The 12,500-nt window shown below is 44.4% G+C and overlaps 1 protein-coding gene across 1 annotated transcript; it reads right to left on the bottom strand.

Moving 5' to 3' along the window:
• Positions 1-611: 611 nt before the first annotated feature.
• On the bottom strand, positions 612-8,334 carry st3gal2 (ST3 beta-galactoside alpha-2,3-sialyltransferase 2). Its single transcript, XM_036954204.1, has 6 exons — positions 7,704-8,334; positions 5,031-5,224; positions 3,906-4,085; positions 3,432-3,477; positions 1,816-1,935; positions 612-1,670 (listed from the first exon to the last, which is right to left on the bottom strand). Exons 1-6 carry the CDS (start codon positions 8,046-8,048, stop codon positions 1,497-1,499), a joined length of 1,059 nt encoding a protein of 352 aa, XP_036810099.1. The 5' UTR covers positions 8,049-8,334; the 3' UTR covers positions 612-1,496.
• Positions 8,335-12,500: the final 4,166 nt, after the last annotated feature.

The raw sequence follows: 12,500 nt of genomic DNA, 5'->3' as shown, positions 1-12,500 counted from the left end.
ATGTCAGAGTGTCAGATAAGAACGCCATGATGTGCAAAGGATATATATAATACAAGTATATATCATACAGTACATAATGGTATATACCATATTTATGATATCATCATAGGATTACACAACAGCAGAAATCCTTAACTGAATGTCACATTGCCAAACTGGCTAAGAACTACTGCAGCCAGGACTAAAGACAGTTTTTACATTTAACTAAACTAGCACACGCCCTTATCCAGAGCTACTTACAAAAGCAATAGGGTTAAGTGTGTTGCTCAAGAGCACAGACAGATTTCTAACCGAGTCAGCTCAGGGATTTGAACCAGCAACCTTTCAGTTACTGGCCGACACTCTTAATTGCTAGACTACCTGCCTAGACTACCCGCTAAGCTACCTACCTTTTTAGAGTTCATAAACTCTGATCTGAAAATATAGTGGCATTTTTTACTAGCAGTCCGGTTAGTTATGTTGTGCCATATTACTTTCCATTATCAAGTGGCCATCATTAGACACAGAGGAGGCAGCCTTCAGTTTGTCCTATGTACATATAATGTATGGGCCTCAGAGTGATGCAGTATCCCTTAACAGGCAGCAGGTCATTTTAGTGTGAGCTCTTTGTACTCAGTCCTATACTAGTGGTATTAGCTCTAAATGACCAAGAGCATTGTGTGAACGGTGTATGTGTGGAAGAGTGTGTGTGTATGTTAATGAGTGAGTAGTGTTAGTCTTATCGCGCGCGATATGTCTGCTTGTGTTGTTGTTGACCATGTGTAAGCCTCTCCCCAATCCACCTAATTAGCAGGATGATTAGTCACTTAAAATGGTTAAAACAAATCAAACGGTTAATACTGTATATGTGGTCAAATCCCTGTGGGCCGTACATACCTTCAACATGATAGTAATATAATTACAACAGTAAGCCTCTGGACTTCCAACCACGGAAACTTCAACTACCTAGTACTCCCAGCTCCGAGGGGCAAGGGGGCTTTAACAGCAGCTATACAGGTGGGTGTGAACACGGCAGGGGTAGATCAGTGTCTGTCACTTGTTGCCATGACATTTAGAGTGGTGGCTACAGAGTGGGAGGGGGGCTGAGTCTCTGGGTGTGAGACCCCTAAGGCGTGTGATGACTCAACCCCCTGCGGATGAGCAGGAGTTGGGATTGTGGATGGGACTGGTTCACAGGTCCATACAGTGGCTAGACCAGACTTCTCCGCCCCCACTACATTATTCCTATAGTTCTGACCGTTCATTTCTCCTCAGGGCTGAGGGCTATGGAGGTAGGCCTGTTGGGGGCAGAGTGTGTAGTCACATGTAGTTCCACTCACAACCATCAGCATCTTACCCTCCTGCACAATGGGAACAGGGTCATTAGGCAACGTATGATCTAGTGTTATGGAACCCTCTCTATGCCAATCACAAAGAAACAGATAACTAAGCACATAAAGATGGTGGTGATGGTTACTCTAGTGTTCCTGTAAGCCAGCCCACCACACCTCCAGCCCTCACTTTCCTGGGAAAACTGTGATCTTTCCAGCCTTCGCCAGGGAGTCAATGATCTGGGCCTCGTAGTCTGCGTCATGTACCCCTGTTTTCCGGAACTCTCCAGAGTAGCGGTTCTGCTCCCAATAGTGGTGCCAGTTGCCTCGACTGTCAGCGCCAAAGCCAAAAACATTCACCTGGAAAACAAGACCAAGGTTTTCAAACATTACAGATAGACCAACAAATCCTGTTCATGTCAATCCTAACAGACCGAGAGACACACGTGGGTGTGTGTGTGTGTGTGTGTGTGTGCGTGTGTGTGTGTGTGTGTGAGCGCCTCACTTCGTCACACACGTGCAGAGCGAAGAACAGAACCAGCATGCCTGTGGAGGGGTAGCGTCCGTGGTGCCTGGTCCAGCGGTCATGGATGTACTTGAAGAAGGCTGGGTTAAAAATCTGAACCTGTGGAGATAAACAGTTTGTAAAGAGTTGACTTACCATTTATTAATAATTCTTCCTACATTTGTAAATGTCAATAAGAAATCACTAAATAGCCATTTACACATTTAAACATTTGTAATTATTTATTCATGATTTATATGATAATGAATAAGGTGTTTGATCATAGTATGTCCACAATTTTTTTATTATTAATAATGTTCTAATAATGTACCAGTTATATATATATATGTAGAAGTTATTGTCAATTCACAAGATTATTTATAAGGTATTTATATATATCATGAATGGGATATTTATAAATTGTGAAATGAATGCATTTGTAAATGTCATTACATACACTTACTTCTTCAGTTGTTGATTAATGTAGAGCCTTAAGAAACATTTAGTAACTATATATACTTTATAAACATTTATACATTTCTTGTTACTCCCCAAAAGCTGGCTACATTAGTAGACAATACCTAAAGCTCCACCAACGGCTAGAAATAACTTAAAAGATGATATGGTCAAATAAAAAGTATGCAATACAAGGTAGAACATCTATTTAAATTAAAAACAGAGCATCTACAGAATCGCATTCATTTCTTCCTTGAACAATTTCAGTTATATATTTCCTAAGGTTCACAACTGCAGCAATTAACAAAGACCTGATAAATCACAAGTGATCATCAACCATCGGCAACTTGCACTTGACCCAAAAGCATATGTGCAGTGCCATATGGCCGTTTAACACTGAAATAGCCGGGCCTCGATTAATAACAATAGCTGGCAATAACGCAGCCTTGGGGCAGCTACATTCTAACAGAGCCATTTTTTCCCTTCGTTTAGGCAGGTCTAAAGAAACATTAGGATATTAAGACTTTTGCACATTTTTGGTTGACTGAGTGAAGGAAATGCTGTAAATTATGAGGACTCGATGTATTGTGAAAGATGAGACGTTGAGGATTGTAAATACTGCTTTGATGTCATACAAGCAAGCCAGAGACCCGTCCAAACGTGCACTTCACATTTCCATATCATAAAAGTCATGTCATATACAGCGTCAACGTTTATGATCATTATGTTTGTACACTTATAAGATGACATAGCGTCATCCCTTAGGTTATTCTGAACAGAATGAGCCTGCTTGTCTACTGTGAACAAAATTGGCGAGACCCACGCACCTGTATGCAAATTATGATCCGTTTGTATAACTTAGCTAGTCGTACTGGCTAATAGAATAAGCTTTTAAATTATGCCCACCGGACCAAGATTTCAATTTATAATGGACCGCTTTTGGATTGCATGTGTGATATCAGGGATGCAGGGCTGTGTTCCAAACAAAACAACTACAAGTGTGCTTGCTCTAGTTCCTCAACAGCACAGCTACACTCTTAGAATAAAAGGTGCTACCTAGCACCTAAAAGGGTTCTTCAGTTACAATTATGTTCCGTTGAAAAGTACCATTGACTGACACATATAAGAGATCGGAGAGATTCTGATGATAGATGTAGTACCTTGTCTTTGTCCACCCGTAGAAACTGCTTCACAGGGGCGTAGGTACTGAGAGAGAGAGAGAGAGAGAGAGATGAATTGGACTTTCTAAATTGCTTTTAAGTGATTGAATGATTCACAGATGGCACGTTCCGGTGTTTCCACAGAGAGAGTGCTCTGTTGATGATGTGCTCTGACCTGGACTGGGAGGAGAGAGCGAAGAGAGAGCGAGAGAGAGAGAGTGGCACTGTGCTTGTGAAGGTGTGAAGCAGCAGGTCACTTTGAACATGTGAACAAAATCTGCTAGTGTGAAAACGTGTGTGTGTTAAAGCAATATAAATGGAGCTGGATTGAGTTTGAATGTGTAGGACTGTGTGTGTGTGTGTGTGTGTGTGTGTGTGTGTGTGTGTGTGTGTGTGTGTGTGTGTGTGTGTGTGTGTGTGTGTGTGTGTGTGTCCATGCGTAAATGCACATGTGTGTGTGAGCATTGCTCTTACAAGCGGATCTGTCCAGTGGAGAGTGCGCTGGTGATCCACAGCAGGTCCAGGGTCTTGAAGGGCACCAGGACGAAGCTGACATTGGCTGCCAGGTTCTTGGCACTCTCTGGGTACATGAAGTGGTGAGTGGTATGGCTGCCTGCATCCTCCTCATAGCCCACCGTGGGAGCCAGGTTGATCCTGAAGGACACAGACAGGACAGACACAGGGAATTAGACCATGCTGGAAGTAACTCCAAAGACAGACAGACAGACAGACAGACAGACAGACAGACAGACAGACAGACAGACAGACAGACAGACAGAGACAGAGGGATATCAAGACATTAGGGAAGAATGACAGACAGACAGACAGATGGATATCAAGACATTTGGGAAGAATGACAGACAGACAGACAGACAGACAGACAGACAGACAGACAGACAGACTAGTAGCTGGTTGGGCCCACGCAGGCAGGCTTCAGAAGGCAGCAAATGGCTGCTGATCCCTGGATGCTGTGCTGAGTTTCATTACTGTTATTTATCCACCCACACACATTCTACTGTCATTAAAAACACTCTCTCTTTCCCCTATCTCATATGCAAACCCACTGCCGTGCTTAGATATTGTCACTGATTGTCTCCATCCCTGTCCATGGATTGCATATGTGTTATGTGTGTGTGCAATTGTATAGTGGACTGTATGCATGGCTGTGCATGTGTAATGTTTGTGTGAGTATATGCTATGTATGTGTCTGTCGGTCTGTGTGTGTTTGCAGACAGACAGGGAGAGGGATTAGCTCAGTAGGATTTAGTGCATTACCGTTATAATCTATATGTTTTGCTGCCTTTATCTTCTTAAGACACAAAGCTGCAGCCGAGGGAGAGCTGCTGGTCACATGACCAATTATCCAGCCAATGAGGAGGGAAGATTTCATCAAACATAATCAGACTCAAGACATCAGCAGAACCCATTGTTGAGGACACCCTACGCCCCCTCCCCACCCACCATAAGGGTACACAATGTTCTGCAGAGATACGAAAGCTTACAATACACGGTATAATACAACTTAATTAACAGCTAATAAACAGATTTAGAAAACAAGCATCCTCTTTCTCTCCCACCCCCTCTCCTTCCCTTCCTCACCTCATGATGTAGTTGTGGCCGTCTATGGTGGGCCCATACCCAGCCCCACGCATGTTGCCTGAGTTCCCCACCACTGCACAGCGCAGGCAGCGGGCGGGGTCCCAAGAGCCGTAGGGGGAGCGGCCTGGGATCACCTGGAACAGCCGCAGCAGCACCTGCTGGATAGTGTGGGGCTTGAACTGAGGCTGCAGCATCTACATGCAGGGGGCGACAGAGAGGCAGCACGGTCAGGAGAGCAGGCAGTGGCAGTACCATTGACTCATATGGGAGGACAGGCCACTGAGACTGGCTGAGGAGAGGGGGATGGGATGGGAGAAGAAGAGGTGGTTCTGAGGGCAGAAAAGGACACTCTTTCCTCCACCAGGATGTCGAAATAGGGCAGAGGGGGAGGGTGTAGTAGTGATTCATGAAAAAAAGAATAGGAAACTGAATATTTAAATGAACGTGAAAAGAGGTGAGATGTTTTGGGGGGAAATGGATGAGAGAGGACATCTATGTATAAACACTGAAGGTGAAAATGAGAGGCTGTTGTTCAACACCTGGCTATCTGAGCGCCTCCCAACAAAGAAACAGAATAGTTCCATCAGACTATTGGCACCTCCTTCAAATACCTCTCCCTCTCCCACCAGCAACCCTGTTTCTCTCTCTCGCACAGCTGCTCCCCCCTGCCACCTCCTCCCCAATTCTCAGTTTCCCCTACATGACCCTCTCACTGTCTCTCTCTTTTCCTCTCTCCCCATTGCTCCCCCTCTACCCTTTCCTCTATCTCTCTTGCTCCCTCTCTCATCTCTCTCCCTCTCCTCGATGCCAACGCCTGGCACTGCACAGCGGATTTCTGCAGGGTCACTAATTCTTGGCAGATGTTTAGTGGGCATTATTGCTGCCAGACAGTGTCTTTCCTGCTCTGCTCCTGCTCTGCTCCTCTCAGGCTTCATTGTAGAGAAACTATGACTATACTCTTCATTGCACCTCTCCCTTATACCAGGTATATACACTGAGTGGCGCAGCGGTCTAAGGCCAGTCCCTGGTTTGAATCCAGGCTGTATCACTGCCTAGTAGGCCAGCATCCTGGAGTTGCCTCTTCACTGTTGACGTTGAGACTGGTGTTTTGCGGGTACTATTTAATAAAGCTGCCAGTTGAGGACTTGTGAGGCATCTGTTTCTCAAACTAGACAATCTAATGTACTTGTCCTCTTGCTCAGTTGTGAACCTGGGCCTCCCACTCCTCTTTCTATCCTGGTTAGTGCCAGTTTGCGCTGTTCTGTGAAGGGAGTAGTACACAGCATTGTACGAGATATTCCGTTTCTTGGCAATTTCTTGCACGGAATAGCCTTAATTTCTCAGAACAAGAATAGACGAGTTTCAGAAGAAAGTTATTTGTTTCTGGTCATTTTGAGGCTGTAATCAAACCCACAAATACTGATGCTCCAGATACTAAACTAGTCTAAAGAAGGCCAGTTTTATTGCTTCTTTAACAACAGTTTTCAGCTGTGCTAACATAATTGCAAAAGGGTTTTCTAATGATCAATTAGCCTTTTAAATTATAAACTTGGATTAGCTAAGCAATGGTTGCTGATAATGGGCCTCTGTACGCCTATGTAGATATTCCATTTAAATCTGCCGTTTCCAGCTACAATAGTCATTTACAACATTGACAACGTCTACACTGTATTTCTGATCAATTTGATGATGGACAAAAATGGACAAAAAATGTGTTTTTCTTTCAAAAACAAGGACATTTCTAAGTGACACCAAACTTTTGAACTGTAGTGTGTGTTATTTACCTTTGTGTAGCATAAGATCAATCAATCAATGTGCATGCAAAGAACACATTGAAACAAACCATTTTTTTTAAAATACCCACAATAGAGCATGTTGGGAAATATGACAGATGGTCAAGGTTTTTGCGAGTTTGTGCTGATTGTACTGTACCTTTATATCCAAAATATTGGGTAGAAAAGTGGACCATTATACTAGATTATCAACACATGTACCCTAAAAGGCACCGAATAGAGATTATATGTATATGTCTGAAGGTACATTATGTGTATTTGGATATTTTTGTACCCCCGAGAACAATACTGTACTCTAATTGTACCCTTTTTTTGAGAGTGTAAGGGGCCAGCACTCTGCTCAAAGACTAGCCAATTCCATAACAGATATGTTCCTAAAACAATATCTTCTAACCAACTCAAAATGGCAGACTTTTGACTTTACAGGAGATGCATTAATCCTAATCTATGCACTCCTTCACCTTTCCCTACCTCATTAGTTCCTCCTCTCTCTAATCTCGTTTACTTTACACTGTTTCGGCACTGGCCGGTCTACTTCTGTTTACAATCTCACCTAATTATCTAGTGGGATATATATAAAGCCAGCAGCTCAAGGACGTGACGCTAAATAGGCTAAACCTCTGAACTCCCACCTCCTCTACGTTAGTGTTAGAAATAACAACCACTTTTATCCAAGTGATCACATATAGATTTCCTTACATATAGATTTCCTTAGATTTCCTTACAGTAATTCAAACAGAACTTCCAAGGACATTTACAGCTCTGTCTTCTTTTAATATGATTGGCAGAGCTGCTCTCATTCTTTCCATGGAGACCAGAAGAACGAAAGAGGATGGGTAAAATGGAGTAAAAATAGGTGGTGTTCAACTGGATCACTTACCACCCACCAATAGTAGACATCTGAAGGTAGCTGGATGTTGTCCCGTGTCCACACGGGGGAAATGTCCGGGTCGTAGTTCTCATCAAACCAGTCCGACACCCCGGGGTCTCCCACACAGCGGGGGCAGGCACATGTCTTCTCCTGCTGGGTGCCCTCTAGAGGGCTTAGCTGGTGGGCACCAGCGTAGTTGGGCACTAGTTTAACTCGGCGAGACTCCTCCCATCCGGGTGGGTCTAGGTAGGGCAGGCCGACGCCCCCCCTCAGGGAGATGGAGAAGAAGAGGGAGGTGAGAAAGACCAGGCCCAGGGAGCCCAGCAGCACCCACACCCTCAGTGAGCACCGCATGCCCCCTCCTCCACCGTCGCTAGACCCCGGCCGACACCCCCGCTCCACGCTGGCCCCGCCTGTCAACCAGGGCCTCAGCTTCCCTGACCTCTGGCCCCTCGCCCCCCCAGGGCCGCCCCACACCCAGCCCCAACCCCAGCGCCCCTCCCGGTGCTGGGTGACGGATGGCACCCGGCCCCCCCACTGCCATGCACCGCTCCCTGCCACTGTCCCCACCCTACTGGCCTCAGCTCCACTCAGCGTGCAGGCTGGCTCACGCTGGCTCAGAGAGAACACTCTTCCAGTCCGTCAAACAGAGAGAGGGAGAGCCGCTGCACCACAGTGTGTCTCTCAGTGTCTCACACTAAACAGTTTCTCCAAGAGTTGTGTGTTGCTCCCTTCACTCTCTGTCTCTCCACACGTGGCTGCCGCTCTTCACACCTTCCACCCAGCCCCGACTTTCCACACACAGCACTGCTCAAGTCCTGGATGGGAGCTCCAGCAGAGTGTCTGCACATAAAAAACTGACGAAATCAACACAAATTGTACACTGTTAGTCTGAGAACCTGTCAGAGCCTATCACGCTGCGTTAACCTTGGTTAGCAGTCGTATCCACCTACAGTGATATCCATGGTAAAAGTCAGGTACTGAGTCATTAGTGTCATCTCAGAGTAGCAGAGCTACTCAGGACCTTGGGTTCAGCTCTGAAACATATGGTCTGGAGCCCTGTAGTCTAGTTCTCATTGAGGCTGTGAGTGGTGTGTGTCCCTGTGTTGGCAGACTGAGCATCTACCAGCCATTCTAATGCCCTGGGTCCAGGTTCTCTGTCTAAATTCCAGTGGTTTTCAGCCAGAGTAAAAACAGAATACAGTAAAACCCCCAAAGTAATCAAAGCATTCTGACCATAATGACAAAGGGGACTGACCCAGAATCTTAAGAAAAGTAGATATGGTGACCTTAAAACAGCTTACCAATGAATGATCTCCAAGGAACCGTGAGGCAATGAGTGACTCGATTGAAAAAAAAGATAAACCAATCAAAATCAAAAAATCCCATCACTCCATCTGGCGCTGATCGTCAAACAGGACAGCAGGGAAGCGAGGGGGGCTCAGTAGCTGTCCAGCAGTGGAGATTATTTGTGTATATGTGTATGTGTGTGAGGCTGGGCCACTGCCTGCCAGTAGCAGGAGCAGTAGGGTTTAATTGAATTCTGCGGTGTGGTGTTGGTGGAAGTACAGATTGTGTCAGGATAATGTGCCCTGACCTGCTGTTCTGCCTAATCTGTAATCTCGATGCTGCGGTCGCCTTCCCACCACAGTGCCCGCTCTCTGCCAGCCAGATGCCAACCTTCTGCCCAGTGGCCCTCCAGTGCCCTTCAGAGTGGTTTAGTCCTGCTGTTAGCCAGTCCTTGGCTGTATGTGTGTCCACCTCTCGATCCCTGACAAAAAGACAGCCTCACAGGGAAACAGAGGACCAGATAGACACCGTGGCCCCTGTAGCTCCTATATCTCCTGCTCCCTATCTACTTGTTTCCAGATCCCTGTCCCCCTGAGACACCAACACACTGTTGTTCAGGAAGCAGTAGACCCCTGGAGAGAGGAGATAAAATAAGTGAGGGTGTGAATCAATAGTGCATTTATAACACACAGGCATTGTGGTGATTCCCAGGAATATAGATACTGACATTTACCTTGGTATTTGACTTTATGACAGTATTTGATTTTAAAGCTTTTGTGTCGTTCAAGGTATTGTGTCTACTGTGAAGAAAGCCACGTCTGAGCCCCTCTCGGCCTTTACTCTTTCCCTTGGTCTTTATACACAAACACACAAAACAGAAGTAGAATTTGTCCTCACAGTATAGCAGATTCTCCATCTCCCATATTCCCCTGCTTCAGCCTAAAACCGCTTTCCATCTCTACTGCTTATGCTCTTTGACTTCCTCTTTCCTCCCAAACACCTAATTTCCCTCTCATTCTCAGGCTTGTCTCTGAGGACAGAACAGAGGATGTGCTTCTATCTTTGGGCCTCTCCTAGGAGCTTATAGATGAAAAGAGAATGTCTCTACAGTATGGCTAAGGCACTCTGCTGCCAAAGACCAGAGATGACATGTAGAAAGAAAGAGACAATCACCAAATAATGTTCCACAGTGACTCGACCATAATATGCTGGCAATTATGCAACCACAATACAATACAGAGCTCACAGAGAGCAACAGTGTAGGTAAGCTCTTGGGCAAATCCATTTGAATTCAATCCCTTTTTGATTTGTACTAAATGTTCCATAGTAGGGTCAATTGAGCCATTTTTTACATTCAGCATCACTCCGTCAAGGGAAATATAGTATTCTTTCTATCAAAGATATCTACATATATTTCAAGATTTTGTGTATCCTTGGAAATAATCAGAATGCATGTAAACATGACAGTTTATTCCCCAAACACAATTCAACACAATCACAATCACTTTTTTGTCTTTAAATAATTGAAGCATCCTTTAACACAAGCTTAACACCAAACAAATACTTAGTACTTTATTATTATTATTATTTATTGTTGACCTTGTTGTTAGCTCATATCCCAGTGATAATGCCATGCATTACATCTGGGAGGAAAACACATCTATTTGCTCAACTTCCCATTGGCTCAACTTACCCCAAGGCAAACATTTGACTATATCAGCCCACACAGCTACAAGGATGCACTTTCATGCTAGGTTTAGGAACTCATATTCAAGCTTATAGAGACCCCAACTGAAGGGTATAATTTTAAAATTATCCCCTTTGGTTTAGATACAAGCAACACAAAAAATGTATATGAATTAGTGAAAATCATATTTTCCCCCACAACTTGCTTACATTTGATTCATTTAGCAGACACTTTTATCCAGAGTGACTTACAGTAGCGAGTAGATACATTTTCACACTGGTCCCCTGTGGGAATCAAACCCACAACCCTGGAGTTGCAAGCACCATGCTTTACCAACTGAGCTACACAGGACCATAGGAGACCTATTGAAATCATAGAAATATAGATAATAGAATAGACATGACCGTTTAAGTTGACATTCAAAGGTGGGTGGACCGGCAGCCATCTTTTTGGTAGTAATTATAAGTCAAATGTAAATTTAATTTGAATGGTGTACCAACTAAATTGCAGTGGTCTGAAGGGATAGGTCCATTCTATTAATTATATTTCTATGATTGAATTGACACCAACCCTGTACTCCAGAGTACGTTGTGTCTGAACTGATGGCGGCACAACACAACACCTCAGTAAAGTAGAGTCTACGCGTTTTTAGATCATTTACGTTTAAAGTTTTTTTTAAATAATTATACAACAGCTTGACAACCCTGTTTGTAAGTGTTTAAATGACATCAAACTCAACCTTTTATATTTTCCAGTGATGAAGACATGCATGTCTCATGGTATGGCGGGGTATGACAAATGGGTCAACTTTCGGACCACTTCTTCCATGGGCAAATATGTATGGCAGGTTTTGTTTAAATCAAACGGGATGCTGTCAAATAGTGATTGATTTCAAATGGATTTACCCCCTTACATAGACATATGGTTGTGCAGTAACACCTGTTGTAATTACAATGTTTGAGCTATTGGTAAAAGGTGTATCAGTGTCTGTACTCTGTTCTCTGTTAACATGGCACTATGGCTTTCACCAAAGAGGAGACTCCAGGTTTCCATGACTACCAGAATAATAGACTGGACTGCTTCTTTGTGCGGTCAGCAGAGATGTGTGTAACGCTCACTGAATCAAATTTACAGAAAGACAAGGAAAGACTAAGAGACAGAAAAGACTTATGAGCAACAAACACTTCATAGTTTACAAGTGGGCCAGCCTGGGCTTACCAAAATGCTTCCCAAAACAATAGCATACAGCACACACTAATACTCAGGAAGAAGAGATCAGTAAAGTACACACGGGCAGTGGAACAGCCTAGCTCCACTGAACTAAACAGGTGGCTATGGCAGGCTGCTGGGTACTGCTGCCTCAGCTTCAGATTCAATTATAGGCACTGTGATTCCATGTGGGCGTAGTGCTAAAAGCTCCAATAATGCCTTGCATTGTTCCTAATTAGAAAAAATATATATCTTAGATTACATATTCACCAGCAAGCATTACATTTGTTCCTTAAAGCTGTGGAGCCTACTTAAGGATCCTTGAGAACAGGGACATCAAAAAAGAGCAAGAAAGAGAGAAGGAGAGGGAGAGAGATTGAACGGAGCGTGGAAGTTGGAGGGAGATTCAGGAGAGAGGATTGAGACTTGAGTGATTGCTACCTGTAGAGAGATACGCTATATCTATCTTCCTGTGACAGGAAGATACAGCACAAGCAACAACCACATGCTTGGCTCTGGTCTCACTCACTGCTCCTGTATGATGCAGTGGTCATGGTGCATGTCAAGTCCGTGAGTGACCGCACCCTCAGTCGTCTCTTCCGTTAACCCACACACTGCAT

This window comes from Oncorhynchus mykiss, chromosome 2, assembly GCF_013265735.2.
Source record: "Oncorhynchus mykiss isolate Arlee chromosome 2, USDA_OmykA_1.1, whole genome shotgun sequence".
NCBI classification, from domain to species: Eukaryota; Metazoa; Chordata; class Actinopteri; order Salmoniformes; family Salmonidae; genus Oncorhynchus; species Oncorhynchus mykiss.
Note: the sequence above shows the minus strand (reverse complement) of the source record. Positions and strands in the feature narration are given on the sequence as shown.